The sequence below is a fragment of the Panthera uncia genome, chromosome A2 (assembly GCF_023721935.1).
Source record: "Panthera uncia isolate 11264 chromosome A2, Puncia_PCG_1.0, whole genome shotgun sequence".
NCBI classification, from domain to species: Eukaryota; Metazoa; Chordata; class Mammalia; order Carnivora; family Felidae; genus Panthera; species Panthera uncia.
In genome coordinates this window covers 4,777,924-4,797,837 of record NC_064816.1, presented here as the reverse complement: position 1 = coordinate 4,797,837, position 19,914 = coordinate 4,777,924, and the positions used below count along the sequence as shown (strand labels likewise).

Genomic DNA, 19,914 nt, shown 5'->3' with positions numbered 1-19,914 from the left:
GAGGGTTACTGGAGGGGTTGTGGGAGGGGGGATGGGCTAAATGGGTAAGGGGCATTAAGGAATCTACTGAAATCATTGTTTCACTATATACTAACTAATTTGGATGTAAATTTTAAAAAATAAAAAATAAAGTTAAATAAAAAAAAGATTCAGAGATCCTTGGGAAATTAATAAATCCCCAGATAATTTGTGTGAAGCTGAAAAATCATTATATCGTAGCTACCACATCATAACGCATAAAATAATGCCCCTCTAAACATCAACATTTGATTCTTTTTTCATTCTAAGAAGTAGCCCGCATTTACAATTATAAACTCAGTTTCAAATATAACAACTCAGACTTGTTTTCATAGCGTAGGGATTTTGCCTAGTTAAGTCCTAAGCAAGGCCTCCTCCACCCTGCCCCAGAATTTAGTATGTTTTCCTCATTTGTGATTTTTTTTTCTCATTGTCAGATAATGTAGACCTTGTATGGCTCTATCCAGTTTCTGCTGCTTCAGTGCAAATTCAAATGATTGGAAGCAAGAAAGATAAATCCTGAAAAGGTGGTCTCTGGGACAAACATTATGATATGGAAGAAAGAGCCCCGTGCATACACACATACACCACCATGCAAGCAATGGAGAAGCCCAGGAGACAGAAAATAGTAAAACATGAGACACCGAGGGGCCATGGAACACGGGGAGGAGACACTGGTTTACCTTGTGATTCAGAAGGCAGTGGACCAAGTAGACATGGACGCCCTGGAGGATGCTGATGATGGTGAAGGTCATCACCAACCTGACAGGGTCCAGCACTCCTTCCACCAGAAAGAAGCCAAGGCCCCAAGAAGAGCCCAGAATGAAAACGTGAGCAATGGCTTTGAACGTCAGCATCCTGCCAAAACCAAGAAGCAGAACAATGTCAGCTCTATGGCTCACGGCAACACTTTCTATCACATATTTACTCTTGCTTCAAGGCTTGGGACTAAGAATGTCAGACCGTTAAACATGGTAACCTCTGGCAGGAGTGTTAAAGGGATCACTGATATGTAATGTTAGCATCGTATAATGTGACTGTGATATAATTTATGCCATCTAATTATTTATAGAAAGTAATACATATACACAAAAAGTAATTTATGTTTGGTATAATGAAATGGGAAATGTTCCAACATTCATAATATTAACATAATGGCATTTATTATAACTATATACTATAAGTGTATTAACTATGTTTTTTTATTTTCTGTATTCAGTTGCTGTCACAACTGGAATCCTACTGACCCTGTGGAGGGACTGCCCCTTATGGGGTTAGTCAATTCTTAGAGTGTACCTTTCAAATGCAAACCAACCAACCCAGGGCCCACACCCTCAACCACCTCCTTTATCTCTCACACTCTAGGCCACTATCCACCTGCCTTAACTACCCCAGGACCAGGTACCAGACAACCCAGGACAGCCCCTATACCCAGGAGCCCACTGGCTATTCAAACTAGTCCATCCTAAACCTGTGTACCCTGCCTCACCTCCTTTCCACACACACCACAATAAAGGCGCTTGCCTACAATTTCCCCTGTGCCTCTGCCTGCTAGCCAACTCCGGTGTTTCCCCCAGGATATCTCCCCACTCCTGACACAGCATTCCCTTCCTTTTGGGGTCTGTGATTATAACATTATCTTTTCAATGGCAGCTATCTCCCAATCTATTGTTCTTTCTACGTACCTAAATGACACCTGTGTAAAACAATAAGTTAATACAATATATATTTCATACTGTTAAGTACTGAAAATGATTCCTAGCAGAAATACATCCTTAGAGGTTCATATACTGGATAAATTTTCGTTTTCACCTGGACCATATAAATTCCCCAAATTATAAAAATGGCAAAACTGAAAAAGCATTATTCTCCTAACTCAGGGTTTCTCAGCCTTGGCATTCCTGACATTGGGGGCGGATCACCTTTTTTTAAAAAATTTTTTTAATGTTTATTTTTGAGAGACAGAGAGAGACAGAGCACGAGCAGGGGAGGGGCAGAGAGAGGGAGACACAAAATCTGAAGCAAGCTCCAGGCTCTGAGCTGTCAACACAGAGCCCAGCGTGGGACTAGAACACACAAACCAGGAAATCATGACCTGAGCTGAAGTTGGATGCTTAACCAACTGAGCCGCCCAGACGCCCCTGGGGGGGGGGTCATCTTTGTGGCGGGGGCTGTCCTGTGTGTTGTAGGATATTTAGCACCATCATTGGTCTCTACCATCTAGATGCCAGTAGCAACCTTCCCCTCTTCACCCCCCCATCCCATATTGCCATAACCAAAATCGTCTCCAGAAAATAGCCCCCAGGTTAGAATCACTCACTTTAGGCAGTGAAAAAAACTCACTGCCCTCACTTTAGGCAGTGAAAAAAAACAACCCCCCCCCTCCGGTTTTCCAGCTCTGTGCCCACCTACCTTGTGTTCTGCATCCCAGATACTTCATTATTGAGGGACTTAAGTTGGTCTTTTAAAATCCATAGGGTGGTCAAATAGAAGGACAAGATGATCTGTGAAGTGACATGAAGGGCAGAGCTTAAAGTAGGCTAAGACCCAATATTTTTAATTAAATAGGAAATGACAGTTATTCATTCTCAAAACTTATAAAATATGTTTAGGATTTCTAAAACTCAGTGGGTATACACCTTGATTTTTTAAAAATTAGCTTCCATTTTTTTTTTCTGATCAGAGAAGCAACATATGGTCATTATCCAAAATTAGGAAAATGCAGAAAAACAAACAGAACTTATCTGAAATTCCAGAGAAGAAATTCACACACACAGATAAGCACTATTCCCATTTTGGTGCTTATCTTCTCTAAGGTTTTGAGGGTTTTGTTTCCTCCCCCATTGGCATGCCTTGTGTATAATCGTATTTTAAAATCATGTACTAAATGTTTTTCAACATCTTGGGGTGCGTGGGTGGCTCAGTCAGTTAAACGTTCAACATCAGCTCAGGTCATGATCTCCCAGTTCATAGATTGGGAGCCCCACATCGGGCTCTGTGTGGACAGGTCAGAGCCTGGAGCTTGCTTTGAGTTCTGTGTCTCCTTCTCTCTCTGCCCCTCCCCATTTGCTCTCTGTCTCTCTGTCTCTCTCTCCCAAAAATAAATAAACATTAAAAAAACCCTAATATCTTTAGGGAAAGCTGAGTGAAGGGTATGTGGGACTCTGCACTATTTTTACAACTTCTTGTGAATTTTAAGTTATTTGAAAATGAAAAAGATAACAGGTGTTGGGAAGCATGTGGAGAAATTGGAATGCTGTGTGCTGTTGGTAGAAATACGTTGGCGTAGCTGCTGTGGAAAACAATATGGAGCTTCTTCAACATACTAAGAATATAACTGACATATGATCCAACAATCCCACTTCTGGGTACTTATCCTAAAGAATTGAAATCTGAATCTCAAAGAGATACACATACTCCTATGTGGGGAATAACAGGAATTCCCTGAACTTGCACTGATGGGTTAACAAGGCATAAAGAAATAGAAAGTCACAGGATGCATGCATCCAAGATCAGGTAAACAAGGTTAGGTAAACAGGGCAAAGGCCCCCAGTATAGGACACAAAGGTACAGGAATAAGAAATCTCAGGATGGAAGCATCCAAAATGAGGTAAACAAGATTAGGTATTCAGGGCAGAAACGCCCCCCAGCTTAGTACAATAGCAGAAAGTTGCTTTTACAGGAAGGAAGGACGAAAATGGGAAAAAGGGACTTTAGATCAGCAGCGAAGTCTCCCAGAGCCTGAGCTAATTAACAAAAGAAAGATGCCTTGTTGACCCTGAGGTAGCATGCTCTTTCTTATCCCCTAGGCAAGTTTAGGTAAACAGAGGTGGGGCCTCATGTCTGCTGTAAACAACCATCCACCTGGGGCCAGGAGTTTATTCTGTATTAACCCAACCCCCTAACACCACATATCTTCAAAATCCCCTTTCCCTCATGCCCATGAGTTAATGTTCACAGTTTCATTGTCTCTTTGTGCTTATAAGCCTTCTGATCCTAACAAAAATGGACCAAGGACCCTTACTCAGGGCTCTTGTCTCCTCCCAGACATTAGCCTCTCTTGCATTTCAATCCTGCATTGCTGGACAGGTGAGAACTCCAGACCCAGAGTCTATGACACTCCTATATTCATTGCAGCATTATTCACAATAGCCAAGATGTGCAAACAATCTAAGTGTCTGTTAACAGATGAATGGATAAATAATTTATGATAGAAATAGCTAGTTGGATAATCAGATGGACACAGTGGAATATTATTTAGCCCTAAGAGAGGGAAACCCTACAATATGTGACCACATGGATTAACCTTGAAGACGTTACACTAAGTGAACTAAGCCAGTCACAGAAGGACAAATACGGTATGATTCCACTTACATGAGGTACCTAAAACAGTCAAACTCAAGTCAAATTCATAGAAGTGGAAAGTAGGATGGTGGTCTCAGGAGATGGTGAGGGGGAGAGAGGCTATCAGGAGTTATGATTCAGGAGGTATAAAGTTTGGGTCATGCAAGGTGATTATGTTCTAGACCTCTGCTGTATGACATCATGCCTATGGCCGACAACACTGCATTTTACACCTAAACTTTTACTAACAGGAATAGAGCTCATGTTAAATATTCTCATTATAATTTCAAAAAGGTGATTGACCTTGGCCAAAATTATTTCTTTTGGTTTTGAACTTTAAAAAAATATTTATTTTTATTTTTGTAAACATAATTATTGTCAAATTGGCTAACATATAGTGTGTAAAATGTGCTCTTGGTTTTTGGGGTAGATTACCATGCTTACATACAATACCCAATGCTCATTCCAACAAGTGCCCTCCTCAATGCCCATCACCCACTTTCCCCTCTCCCCCATCCCTCCTCAACCCTCGGTTTGTTCTCTGTATTTAAGAGTCTCTTATGGTTTGCCTCCCTCCCTCTCGGTAACTATTTTTTTCCCCTTCCCTTCCCCCATAGTCTTGTTAAGTTTCTCAAGATCCACATGAGTAAAAACATATGATATCTGTCTTTCTCCGACTGACTTGGCCAAATATTTTTTTTTTTCTTCAACGTTTTTTTTTTTTATTTTTATTTTTTTTTTTATTTTTGGGACAGAGAGAGACAGAGCATGAACGGGGGAGGGGCAGAGAGAGAGGGAGACACAGAATCGGAAACAGGCTCCAGGCTCCGAGCCATCAGCCCAGAGCCTGACGCGGGGCTCGAACTCACGGACCGCGAGATCGTGACCTGGCTGAAGTCGGACGCTTAACCGACTGCGCCACCCAGGCGCCCCGGCCAAATATTTTTTAAAAAGCCACATCATCAGTGGTGCAGGCAAGATAAACATCAGAAACTTTATTTCATGTGATGTCTCAGTTTCAACTCAGATGTGACTCTTCCCACAAGAAAAGGGTCTACAATCTCTTGGCATATTCTGCCTTAAGTTCAAGGACTCTACAGAAAATTTAAATAGGTCATTATCAAATTATCCCTTTGTCACATCAGTGAAACATATTTTCTACATTCAAAGTAATGACAAAAATTATAAACCACCAAAATAATAACAAAAACAGGCCCCATGGGGCTCAAAGGAAGCTGATCCAGCAGCTGAAAAAGAGAATAAACAACTTTCCAGATCTTCATAAAAAGAAGAAAATGCACTTAAAAAACCTTTCCCTAAACTGAAACATTGGGGGAAAAATGGGTACAGGAACTGGGTCAGGGGGAAACAAATAATATAATAGGTGACAACCATTAACACTGAGAAAAAATTAACAATGATTAGCATTCATGGAAGACTTACCTTCTGGGCATTGTAACCCCCAACATTCAGTTAAGCATAGAGGACTCAATGAATGCCACCATGTCCTTCCGCTATCAGAATTCAGTTACAAACTCAGAGCAGGGGCTTTGAATAGACCAGAGCTCCCCTGCCTTGGCTCTACTGGCATTTTGGGCCCGTGGTTCTTCACTGTGCAGTTGGCCTGTGCATCACAAAACATTTAGCAGCATCTCTGGCCACCCCCTCCCTCAAGTTGTGACAACCAGAAAGGTCTCCAGACACTGCTGAATGTCCCCTGTGGGGCATGAAATCACCCCTGGTTGAAAACCACTGGAATGGACCAAAAATAGGATAAATGTATATTTGGCTTTCAGTAACAAAAATATTTAGTTTCAACTCCAATTTTTATCCATAAATGACAGTGCCTATTCCTCAAGTTGTATTTCAAAAGGAAGTTGTTCACTGCTTAGTTCAATGGATACTCTTGTGCGTTATTCCTTTTCCAAAAGTTATCAACACCTTAAACCCAGGATTGCCCACTTGTTACTAAATTTAATTTTGCAAGATAGAAGAAATTAAAAAAGAAGGTCAATTTGTAGGTGTGATAGGATAATGTGAGCCTCTCTCCACCCCCAAAATATCCATGTTCTCATGCTCAGAACTTGTGAATTTCTACTTTGTGAAACAAAAGGGACTCTGCAGATATGATTGAACATAAGGATTTTGGAATGGGGGAGATTATCCTGGGTTACCTGAGTGGATCCAATGTAATCACAAGTGTTTTTACAAGGGGAAAGGGGAGACAGAAGAAAGTCAGAAAGAGATGTGAAGGATGGTCAGAGACGTGCAATGTTGCTGGCCCTGAAGATAGAGGATGGGGGACATAAGCTGAAGAATGTGGGTGGCCCCCAGAAGCTGGAAAAGCCCTTAGAACCTCAAGAAGGAATGCACTTTGCTGGAACCTTGATTTTAGCTAAGTGATATCCGGTTGGACTTCTGACCTACAGAATTCAAAATAAGATAATAAACTTGCATTGTTTTAAGTCACCAAGTTTGAGCTAACTTGTTAGCACAGCAATAGGAAATTAATACAGTAAGACATCTAAAAAGTCAAATAACATATGACATACGAAGTTTACCTCTCAGTCATTTCCCTGACCACACTATTTAAAATTATCAGCTCACATATATTCCCATTTCCCTAGTTTGCCTCTCTGTGGTGGCACCTATTGTAGCCCAACATCATATTCCATGTCTATTTGCTTATTGTCTGCTTTGTTTCCTGGGGTGCCCACAGCACCTACAACAGAGCAGGTAGTAGATGTTCAATACATGGGAGTTCATACATATATTATTACTTCCTCATGACAAAGACACCGTGCTTACTTAGTATGTATCCCATAACTGCTGTGTCCAACACCTGTAGACACAGCTACAATCAGAGCTGGGACCCCGTAGCCAAAAGGATACATGAACTTCTTGAACTTCCCTGTAATTATGTAGTTGGCCACCTTGAGGTTTCTGACAGTTAGGAAAAGCTGTAGCCCTTCAAGGAGCATCCAGGTGAAGGAGGCCAGGTAGAGGTAGTGTAGCACGCCAGCAATGATGGAGCACAGCACCTGCAGGGGAGACAAGGGTTGGGAGAATCTGATGGGTGCACAGAGAACAATGCCCACCATTCCTTGGGGAAAGGGGGATGCGAGGTAAACAGAACACAGTTGAGCAGAGCAGGATGCTTAGGTTGACTCCTGATACTTCTCTGCGTCAGCTCATGGTAGCAAACTCAAATGCCTGTGGAGGGTCAGGCAGGCAGCATGTATCTGTCAAACAGGCCACCTTTAGGGAATGAATAAACAGGGGGTGGAACTGTGCCACGTGACCCATCTGGAAAGCCACATTACTTTCAGCCCCAGCAATGGTTTCCACACAAGAATGTGAGCTCAATATCGCCAGTGCTTCCATTCTTAAAAAAAAACAAATAAAAAGAAATCAAAATACAAAAACCTGGAAATCTGGATTGTCGTGCAAAATCTCAGTTTTTAAATGCTGGCAGCTTTTTTTGTAACGTGGTAAAACATACAGAGCACAACACAAAATTTACCATCGTAACCATTTTTCAGCAGATGGTTCTCAGTCCAGTGGATGCTTATGAATCTTAACCACCCTACCTGACTGCGTGTCTCACTTGTAAGGTAAATGAGGAGAGGAAGGAAAAAGATCATTTTTGATGTCAAGGCAATGTGATTTCCTGGAGAAGAGACTATATCTGTTGAATTCCCAACTAATAGTTCTTTTCTCCCTTGTAATTGTCCTCATCACCATCACAGATAACGTTGACAGATATCTACATTTGCAGGCACCATTGTACAGACTCGACATAGAATAACTCGGTTGACCCCCACAGCAATCTGTGGTGTAGGTTCTGTTACTGTCCCAGATTTATGTGTTAGGGGACAGAGAAACAAAGAGGTTAAGTAACACCCTTCCCCCAAATATAGTATGTACACAAAAATGTTGGATGACTGTTCTTTGAATGACACATAAAAAGATTTGCCCTATCAAGCTTTACTATAATGAACAACTTTACTATAATGGGCCCCACTGGGAGGTATAAATAGGGCCAAAATACTTTCACACAGTCATTCAATCATGCCCACAAAGTTTGATTACATGCTGGAGACAAAGTCTGTTTCTCTCCTTAATCTAGGTCTAAGGGTGTTTGTAAGAAAAAAAAGATATCCTATGTTCAGCCAGGAGCTGGAAAAGAGGGAATGGTGTCTGAATACTGCTTAGGAATATCTTTGATAGGAAATAAAAGGGCAGCAAAAATATATTCTAAGTGCTCACCACTGCTTGTGTCCTGAAATTCCCATCTAATTGCATTTTTTAAAAAAAATCAAAGGTCAAGCCTAAAAAGTAACAGTATCTTAAGTTTGGGGATGCTTACCATGTGTCAGACTTTTTTTAAAAAAGCTTCTATTATGGTAAAAAAAATGCATAACATAAAATTTACCATCTCAACCATTTTTGAGTGGACAGTGCAGTAATGTTAAGTATATTCACATTGTTGTGTAACCCATCTCTAGAATTTTTCCATTCTGTAAAACTGAAACTCTATACCCATTAAAACACAACTCTTCATTTCTCTTCCTGTACCACCTGGCACACACCCTTATACTTTCTGTTTCTATGACTTTGACTACCCTGGGGACCTCATGCAGGTGGAATATTACAGTAAGTAAATACTGTCTTTCTGTGTTTGGCATATTTCATTTAGTGTAGTGTCCTTAAGGTTCATCCATGTTGTTGCATATATCAAAATTGTGTTTCTTTTTAAAGTGAAGTACTATTCTGTATTATTTCATATGGCAGTACTAGGTTCAAGGTTTTGAGGAGCTATCATACTATTTTCATAGTGGCTGTGCTATTTTATATTCCTAACCAGCACTACACAGTGGTTCCAGTTTCTCTATGTCCTCACACTGTTTTTTTTATATATATATAATATCTATACTAATGGGTGTGAGGTGATATCTCATTGTGGTTTTGATTTACATTTACCTAATGGTTAGTAACATTCAGCATCTTTTCATGTGCTTCCTGGTCATCTGTATAGCATCTTTGGAGAAATGTCTATTCAGATTCTTTACCCTTTTTTTTTTTTTTAAATCGAGTTATTTTGTTCTTGTTGAATTGTAGACATTCTCTATGTATGCTGGATACTAATCCATTATCAGGTATTTTCTCCCATTCCCTGGGATACCTTTTCACTCCATTGACTGTATCCTTTGACATGCAGAAGTTTTTCGTTTGATATACTCCTTTTGTCTATTTCTACTTTTGTTTCCTGTTCTTTTGGGGTCATACCCAGAAACACTTGTGGAATCCAATGTCATCAAGCGCTGCTGTCATGTTTCTTCTAGGGGTTTTATAGTTTTAGGTCTTACATTATGTCTTTGATCCATCTTGTGTTCATGTTGTATATGGTAGGTGTCCAACTTCACTCTTTGGCATGCAGATATCCAATACTCCCAGTACCATTTGCTGAGGTTGGTTAGTATTTTAAGGGCTTTATATACATTGACTTATTTGTCCCACATGTCAACAATGCATGTTGCTATTATCAGTAGCAGAACTGCAGCATTCTGGGCTGAACTCAGCATGGAAGGCTGGTAATTTTCCTAAGAAGTGAGTGGGAAGGGAGGTGGGACTTGAATGCATACTGTTCAGCTCCAGAAGCTATAATCTCCCTTTAGTGGTTTAAAAAATGTCCATCAATTCTTGGGGCACCGGTGTGGCTCAGCTGGTTAAGCATCTGACTCTTGATTTCAGCTCAGGTCATGATCTCATGGTTTGTGCGATTGAGCTCTACGTCATGCTCTATGCTGACAGTGTGGAGCCTGCTTGGAATTCTCTCTCTCCCTCTCTCTCTGCCCCTCCCACCTCCAAAATAATAAATAAATAAACATTTTAAAAAAAGAAAAAATGTCCATCAATTCTTTGGCACTCCCATCAAAATGCCAAGCCTAATTCCACTCCCTTAAGTACAGTCTCTCACGGAGCACTCACAGAAGCCAGCTGTCATGCCATGAGGACATTGAGGCAGTTCTTAGCCCCAGGTGGTGAGAAAGAGGCCTCAAGCCAACAGCCACATGGGGGAACGACCTTGAAAACAAAGCCTTCAGCCTCAGTGAAGCTTGCAGGTGACAAGCCCCAACCAACATCTTTACTGCAACCTGATGAAAACCCTTGAGCCAGAACCATCCAAAGAAGCCATTCTGGATTCCTCACTCCCAGAACCGGGTGAGATGATAAATGCATATCATTTTAAGTCGCCAAGTTCTTGGGTAATTAGTTACACAGCAAGTAGAACCCCTTTGAAGAAAGCAGAATCATTTTTAATTTTGGCAAAGTTCTGAAACCTAGAAACTCTTCTATTGAAATGTGCCTGGTATGATGCCTGCTTGTGGCACTTAAGAAGCAACTCAAAAATACCTAAGGACTGTCACTCATCTCCTGTGCTAGCTCTGGATTGGTGCCTTCTTAAAACCTGACCACTTTTATTTGGACCAATTTGACCAGTCAGATCGGTCCAGAGCCTTGGAGGACAGTTGAGGGGCTGATTCTGAAGTTATCTCCCCAGTTCAGCTCATGGGTACCCCAATTTCCAAGGCAACCACATCACCTTTGGCTCATTTTGGATTTTGCAACACCATGTCTCATAGATGAGTGACACTCTTTTTTTTTTTAAATAAGTTTATTTATTTATTTTGAAAGAGCACAAGAGTGCAAATGAGCAGGGTAGAGGCAGAGAGAGAGAGAGGGAGAGAGAGAATCCCAAGGAGTCTCCTCCCTCTCAGTTTGGAGCCTGATTTGGGGCTTCATCTCACAAACTGAGATCATGACCTGAGCTGAATTCAAGAGTCAGACATCTAATTCACTGAGCTTCTCAGGTGCCCCAAGTGAGAATCTACCTCATTTTTAAAGACTTCTCACTGGTGAATTCATCAGCATGGAAATATTCTCATTTAATTACAAAATGCCTCTGGATGTAATAGAGTAACCTGGTTGTCACACACTTTTCATGGTAAAATGCGAAATTAATGGATATGGAGAGTGAGGTGTTCTTCCTGGATCTTGTTGTACCACTTACTACCTTGGAGTTCAGGTAGAAATTATGCAACTTTTCCTTCATCGTTAGGTTTTCCTCAGATGCAAAGCTCTCATCAATTATGGGGACCAATAGAAGCATAAGATATAAATGCAACAGCACTTGGGATAAAGAAGAAAACTGCACCTAGTTTCAATGATGCCCATTTGATGGCAAAATAAATGATGTAAGGGATCATCTGTGTTAATGCTCATTTTTGAATAGGATGCTAGACCATTGGAAAAAAATAATTTTTGCTCCCATTTATTTAGCCTTTTGGGACAATTTGTTGAGCCATTCACATAAGTCATAATTATTTAATGTTTAATGTATTTTTTGTTTTAAATGATAATTTCATCCTTACTACCACTCTTAAGATAAGCATAGGCATAATTTTCTTTGGCATTTTACAGTCAAGGAAAAGATTAAAGATATTAAATAACTAACTTTATGTTGGAGCTAGGAAAAGGTGAAGTCATTATTATATTCCTGAAAATTTTCGACCTAAGTCAATGAATCAATGGAAGGAATGAAGGGAGAGGGGAAGGAAAAAAGGAAGGAAGGCGAGAAAGCAGGAAGGTTAGTAGATAGATGAGTGGGTAAGTAGATGGATAGCAGAATGGATAGAGGCATGGGTGGATGGATGGATGCAGGGAAGAATGGATGGATGGATGAATGGGTGGATGGAGAGAAGGAAGGAAAGGGAAGGGAGAGAAAAAGAGGAAGAAAGAAGGAAGGAAGGGAGAGAGAAAGAAGGGGATACAGGGAATAAATGAAGGAGGGAGCAAGGAAGTGAATGAGGAGGAAAAGACTGCTAGCAGGTAAATTCTACTCAGGTAAATTCTTACTCAGGAGAGTAAGGTCTTATGAAAAGTAGTCAAAGAAAAATCATAAAGGTAATGAAAGACTATGCACAGTTTTAAAAATGAGGTAGACAAATATAAAATCATTATGATGTACACTTGAAACTAATATAATGTTCTATGTCAATTATACCTCAAGTAAAAATTTTTAAAAATTATGTTTTTATTTCTATGTATTTTTTAAGTTTATTTATTTATTTTGAGACAAAGGGGGGGGAGAGAGAGAGAGAGAGAGAGCCCAAGCAGGCTCCCTCCTGTCAGCGTGGAGCCCAAGGTGGGGCTCGACCCCACCAACAGTAATATCATGACTTGAGCTGAAATGGAGCCAGACACTTAACCTACTGAGCCACCCAGGTGCCCCCAAAATTTTTAAAAATTGTAAAACTTAAATAAAAAAATAAATGCATAACATATAAACACAGATATTCAGAAGTTGAAATAAGAGAGTGCTAAAAGGTTTGTCAACTTTCTCTAGGAAATTGGGAGCCATTCACTGTTCAGGTGCAAGGAAAAGACATTCACGTTTAAGAAAACCAGCCTTGAGCAGGGTAGAGGCAAGTTAAGCCAGGAACCAACCTGGGAAATCATTAATATCCCCTCTAGTCTCGCTGCAACACATCCCAAGTAAACAGAATAGGAAATTGGATGCTTTTCTTTTTCTGGCTATGAAAGCCCAATGCGAATCTCCCAGACTCTGGCTTTACATTGTCGTTGCAGAACTTACTAAGTAACAATAAAGGGCTTCGAGGAAATGCTTTATAGGAGCAACATGAAATTCCATTGGGAAGATTCTTGGACTACTGTCTAAATTCTAGGGCCACCATTTACTCTACCTCCCAAGCTTTCCTGCTCAATGGTGGTTCAGTGAACATCCATGGTCTGTTTTTCTGCCTTCAGCCTGAATGTCTTCTTCAGTGTGCATTTCTTAAGCCTTCCTGTTTCAATGGCTAAAACACAGAGAATGTTTGGTCAACAGCAACATCCACTTGCCCACCTGCTCCAATATGATAATCCTCTGCACCGGACACCAAAAAGAAAAGCCTGAATGCTCATGGACTGACTCCTCCTGATTAGTGTGGAAAAAAAAGGCCAACCCCCCTGGGCATTTAGCCAAGTTCAAAAAGTAAACTAGGAATTAACCAGCCACCTTCACTCTTTATTACTATCGTGATAAAATACACATAACACGAAATTTACCATTTTAACCATGGGTAAGCACACACTTCAGTGGCATTAAGCACATTCACATCCTCACCATCCATCTCCAGAACCTGTTCATCTCCCCAAATGGAAACTCTGTTCCCAGCAAACACTAACTCCCCTCCCCCAGCCTCTGGATCCCACCATCTACTTTCTGTCTCTATGGATGGGTCTCCCTTGGGGACCAACTATGAGTGGGATAATACAACATTTTTTCTTTTGTGTCTGGCTTGTTTCACTGGGCATAATGTCCCCAAGGGCCATCTGTATTGTAGCAGATGTCAGAACGCCCTTTCTTTTTAAGACTGAATAATATTGCATTGTCTGGATGGACCACATTTTGTTTCTCCATTCATCTGTCCATGGTCACTTGGGTTGTTTCCACCTGTTGGCTACTGTGAATAATATTGCTGTGAACATGGATGTATAAATATCTCTTTTAGTTCCTGCTTTCAGTTCCTTGGAGTGTATACCCAGAAGTGGAATTTACGGGTCGTATGATAATTCTGTGTTTAAGTTTTTTGAGGAACCAAAAAAGTTCTATCTAGTTACACCATTTTACATTCCCACCAGCAATGCATAAGGGCTGTAATTTCTCCACATCCTCACCAATGTTTGTTAGTTTCTGTTTTCTGATACTAGCCTTCCAAGTGGGTGTGGGCTGTTGCCCTTTGCTCTTCAACCCAGCACTGAATCACAGGCCAGGAAGGGAAGGCAGAGCAGACAGAAAAATTTCCAAATCACCAAGAGAGGCAGTGCATTCAAAACGATGTTGGCAAGAACCATGGTGTTTGGGATTCAGATTGCTATGCGTGAGGTGCTATGGGTGACCTGGGGCCAGTGGCTTAATCTTCCCTATCTCCAATTTCCTCATCTACAAGATTGGGATAATAATAGCGACTGCCTTAAGGAGTTACCATATGATTACAGGAAATCATTAATGCACATACCCTTTGGGCATCTATTATGAGCTGAGCCATAGCAGTGAATGAGACTGGTGAGGTCCCTCAGCCTCATGGATTGCAGAAAAAATGCACTCTGGTTTAGCTCCCTTGCGTTTTTTTTTTTTTATCAGCTTACACTCCATGAAAAGGGAAAGAGTGTACTCAGTGCTTCCTTTATGCACACCTTGATTAATGTCAGCATCAAGCTCTGAGAGAACCTTCCCACCCAGCTGTAGGTAACTGAAGTTTCCCTATGCCCTCTGCTGTCTGAGCCTAGAGCCATGAGGAACCACAAAGGACTCAAAATAATATACCCCCCATGGAATGAAATACCAGCATCTGCACACATTCGTATCAAAAATCAACCTTCCCGGGGGCACCTGGGTGGCTCAGTCAGTTAAGTGCCTGACTTCGGCTCAGGTCATGATCTCCCAGTTTGTGGGTTCGAGCCCCGCATCGGGCTCTGTGCTGACAGCTGGGAGGCTGGAACCTGCTTCGGATTCTGTCTCCCTCTCTCTCTGCCCCTCCCCTGCTCTCACTCTGTCTCTCTTTCTCTCTCTCAAACATATATAAACATTAAAAAGAATTTAAAGGGGCGCCTGGGTGGCTCAGTTGGTTAGGTGACTGACTTTGTGGGTTGGAGCCCCGCGTCGGACTCTGTGCTGACAGCTTCTGATTCTGTGTCTCCCCCTCTCTCTGCTCATGCTCTGTGTCTCTCTGTCTCTCAATAATAAATAAACATTAAAAAAAAAAGAATAAAAAAAAAGCCACTTCCATCCTTAACATTAAGAGTAAAGTCACATTCTTGGCAACATTAGTATATTTAAAATAGGAATAGCATATTTTACACACATACACACACAAACACACACAAAATAAAGATCATATGAATGGTATCACTGCAAATTTATTTTTTTTGAAGAGGAGGTTAGGATATCTTTACCTCTATATATGTGTGTGTGTATGTGTGTGTGTGTGTGTGTGTGTGTGTGTATATATATATATGTATATATATAATATACAATAATATACAAGTATAACATATACACATATAGGAGCATATGTAACTTATATGTATTTTATATAATGTATAATTATATATTATATAACATTTATATAGACAAGATTTCTAGGTATAGAAACAGAGACTTAGTGAGATAAAGATACTAACCCAAGGCCATGCATCTACCAGCTGTTCTTTTAAACCCAGGTCAGTCAACTAGGTCTGGCCCTTAAGCAGTATACCGAGTACTTCTCAACCCAGGCAGTATATCAGAATCGCTTGGGGAGCTTTAAAATTACTGATGCTCAGGCTCTGTCCCCAAGTGGGTCTTCCACTAGTATTTTCCTTTTTTTAATGTCCCACATGATCCTAATGAGCGTCCAATGCAGGAACCACCTCACTGAGCATGGTGGAAAGACTAAGAGGGCACTCCATGACCCACTCCCCAGTCTCCTGGTATCCACACCTTAGGAAGTGCTTCCCTTTATATTTGGGCTGGTCTGGCAACTTGCTTCTAACCAATAGAATATGGTGAAAGTGATGGGGTATCATGTTCACGATTATGCTACGTAAGGCTATAACTCCCACCTTGCTAGCAGACACTTTCTTACTGACTTTGATCAAAAAAGCTGTCCTAGAAAGAGGCCCACGTGGGCCTGGGGGAGGCCTCCAGCCTCTGGTCAGCAAGAAACCAAGGCCCAAGACATCCCACAAGGAACTGAATCCTGCCAACAAACCATGTGAGCTTGGAAACAAATTCTCCCTTGTTCATGCCTTCAGATGAGACTCCAGACCTGGTCAACACTTTATTTCAGTCTTGTGAGACACCCAGAAAAGCCATGCCCTGACTCCTGACTCATGGAAACTATGAATTATAAGTGTGATGTTTGTGGTCCCTTGTTATGCAACAATCCCTAACTAATACACTAAGATAGAGTAGCTTTCTCTGACTCTCCAGAATCATAGATGGTTTATATTATCTTCTTGCTGACCTGTATTTCCTCGAAAAATTTTAAGACATAAAGAGATGTCTCTAATCTAAAATTAAAGCCACATTCTCTTTATTTCTTCTGACATCATAGTACCTAATGAAATTGGCTAGGTCCAAACTTTGGACTGTGGGTCCATGAAGAAAACAATAACATCAATGAAATTCCAGAATGACCAGCTGTTTGTGTACTGGTTGAAAGAAGGATGCACATTTGGACCAAGTTGGAGAGTCCAATTCCTGGCTCTTCCAACATTTAGGAGGCCAAGACCTTACACACTTTTTTTCTGAAATAGAGGTGGGAACATCTATACTCCAGCACAGCCAGGAGGATTTTGTGGGGTGATGTACAAACTTGTCAGAACAGACCTGGCAATGGGCAAGGGGAGATGTGCTTACCAGCGTTGTGATTCCTGACTCATACTGCCTTTCCACCTTCCGTGTTTCTTCCATATCTCTGGATGCAGCTGCAAGGACAGCCCTCCTCCACACTCTGCAGGTAGAGCCTAACTAGCACTGCTTTCCCTTTGTGCTTTCCAGCGGTTAACTGGGAAGTGAGGTTTGTGAGAACAAGGTAGGAATCCCTGATGCCCTGTCAGAAACAAGGCTTGTTATATGAAGGGAAGCCTTTGCAAGGTCAACGTCCTTTACTCAAACAAATTTGAGCTTGCATTTTGGCAGGATAAATCTACCAATAGCCCGGAAGCCCAGTATCAGGCACTGGAAAAGCAAAAGCATGCTTGGTTAACACTTATTCCATAATAAAACCGGTTTGCTCCTCTTAGACTTCTGTGGCACATCTTTCTGGGTTAAGATTTTTGCTTTTCATTGCCTTTCCCCAACATTAAGCCATGTGATAAAGAAAATTTGACATGAACCATGAAAGAGGAGGTACTTCCTCTCATTGACAGAGGTTTGAGAGGGCTTAAAGCTTTTCTGGGACTGTCCCACACCCCCCTATGTATGAGCTCCGAAGTATCTCTGTGAAATAAGATTCCCCTGAATTTGCAAACCCCACTTGAGACCAATTCTGAGAATCTTCACTTGACTCATATCCTAAGAAGGGAAGTCTCAGTAGACTCAGTTCCTTAGCATGTCTGTCTTTCAATACTTTCCAGTATTATAGTAGTTTTTGGTTTTTATTTGGTTAAGTATCCATCTACACTGGTCAAATATTCCAAAGTTGTAGTTATGTAGGATGAATAAGTCTTGACACCTAATGTACAGCATGATCACTTTAGTTAATAATACTGTACTATATATTGGACATTTGCTAAAAGATTTCAGGCACATTCGCATGTGTGCACACACACACAGGTAAATGTGAGGAAATGGATACGTTAATTAGCTTGACTATGGTAATAATTTCATTATGTATATGTATATCAAACTATCATGATGTACTCCCTAGATATATAAAATTGTTGTTAAAAGACATTTTAGGGGTACCTGGGTGGCTCAGTCAATTAAACATCCAACATTTTGATTTCAGCTCAGGTCATGATCCTAGGGTTGTGGGATTGAGCTCTGTGTAGGGTTCTGTGTTGGGCAGGGAGCCTGCTTAAGATATTTTCTCTGTCTCTCTCTGTCTCTGTCTCCTTCCCTCCCTCCCCCTGTGCTCTTCCATGCCCCCACCTCAAAAAAATAAAAGGACATTTTAAACAGCCCATATGGATGAGTTTTAAAAAAATTTTTAATGTTTATTTATTTTTGAGAGAGACAGAATGTGAGCGGGAGAGGGACAGAAAGAGAGGGAGACACAGAATTCAAAGCAGGCTCCAGGCTCTGAACTGTCAGCACAGAGCCTGATGCAGGGCTTGAACTCATTAACTGTGGGATCATGAGCTGAGCCTAAGTTGGACGCTCAACTGACTGAGCCACCCAGGCACCCTTTATAGATGAGTTTTTTAGTGTAATTTTAGGGTGGTGAAACTATTGTTTGTTACTATAACAGTGGATACACGTCATCATACATTTGACAAAACTCATAGAAGGTACACCATCAAGAGTGACCCCTAATGTCAACTATGGACTTTGGGTGATATTGACATGACATTGTAGGTTCACAAAAGGACCATCTGGTGCCAGATATTGATAGTGGGTGAGGCTGTGCAAGGAGGGGGTGGGGATATATAAAAATTCTCTATTCCTGCTAAACTTTGTTGTGAATCCAACACCGCTCTAAAAAACAAAGTCTACTTGGGGCACCTGGAGGGCTCAGTCGCTAGAGCATCTGACTTCTGCTCAGGTCATGATCTCACAGTTTGTGAGTTTGAGCCCTGTGTTGGGCTCTGTGCTGTTGGCTCAGAGCCTAGAGCCTGCTTTGAATTCTGGGTTTCCGTCTCTGTCTCTGTGCCTTCCTCGCTTGTGCTCTCTGTCTCTCAAAAATAAATAAATATTAAAAAAACAAATTAAAAAAAACTCTTAAAAAAACACAACAAAGTCTATTTAAAAGGTGGTGTGTGGGGATGTTGGTGGAGAAAGCATCCATTTGCAACTAGAGCCAAAGGAAAGAGCTCAGACCTGCAAGGACAGAGTGGTGTTTCCCTCTCCACAGCTGGGGGACAGCCTTGACAAATGGGCACAAATCTGTCTGCTGTTGTTTGGGAACTGCTACCTCTTAATATCCATCACAAATCTAGCCCATCCCCCCCACCTCCATAAACCCCCAGTTTGTTCTCTATCTTTAAGATTCTCTCATGGTTTGTTTCTCTCTCTTTTCCCTCCACTACCATATGTTCTTCTGTTTTGTTTCTTAAATTCCACATATGACTGAAATCACGTGGTGTTTATCTTTCTCTGGCTGACTTATTTCACTTAGCATAATTTGTGTAGAACCACAGAAGGCCATGAATAACCAAGCAGTCCTGAAAAAGAAAAACCAAACTGGAGACATCATGATTCCAGATTTCAAACTAAGGTATAAAGCTATAGTCATCAAGACAGTAGGGTGCTGGCACAAAAACAGGTGCATAGATCAATGGAACAGAATAGAGAACCCAGAAGTGGACCCACAACTATAGGGTCAATTAATCTTTGACAAAGCAGGAAGAATATCCAGTGGGGAAAAAAAAGACAGTCTCTTCAACAAATGTTGGGAAAACTGGATGGTGACATGCAGAAGAATGAAACTGGACCACTTTCTTACACCAAACACAAAAATAAATTTAAAATGGATGAAAGACCTAAATGTGAGACAGGAAACCATCGAAATCCTGGAGAACACAGGCAGCGACCTCCTTGACCCTGGTCACAGCAACTTCTTAGTAGACACATTGCCACAGACCAGGGAAACAAAAGCAAAAATGAGCTATTGGGACCTCACCAACATAAAAAGGTTCTGAACAGGGAAGGAAACAATCAACAAAACTAAAAGGCAGCCTACAGAATATTTGCAAATGACATATCTGATAAAGAGTTAGCATCCAAAATCTACAAAGAACTTATCAAACTCAACACCTCCCAGAAAATAATACAGTGAA

The 19,914-nt window shown here is 41.1% G+C and overlaps 1 protein-coding gene and 1 long non-coding RNA gene across 2 annotated transcripts in view; one reads left to right on the top strand and one right to left on the bottom strand.

The window, feature by feature from the left end:
* LOC125928938 (uncharacterized) overlaps positions 1-1,117 on the top strand; it is a 39,276-nt gene extending 38,159 nt beyond the window's left edge. Inside the window, exon 2 of the long non-coding RNA XR_007459773.1 lies at positions 456-1,117. This is a non-coding gene — a long non-coding RNA (uncharacterized LOC125928938). The remainder of the gene's footprint in view (positions 1-455) is intronic.
* Positions 1,118-7,030: 5,913 nt separating this feature from the next.
* LOC125928715 (putative adhesion G protein-coupled receptor E4P) overlaps positions 7,031-19,914 on the bottom strand; it is a 69,605-nt gene continuing 56,721 nt past the window's right edge. The window contains exon 16 of the mRNA XM_049639394.1: positions 7,031-7,403. Within this exon, the coding sequence (XP_049495351.1) occupies positions 7,167-7,403 (237 nt within the window). The 3' untranslated portion in view covers positions 7,031-7,166. The remainder of the gene's footprint in view (positions 7,404-19,914) is intronic.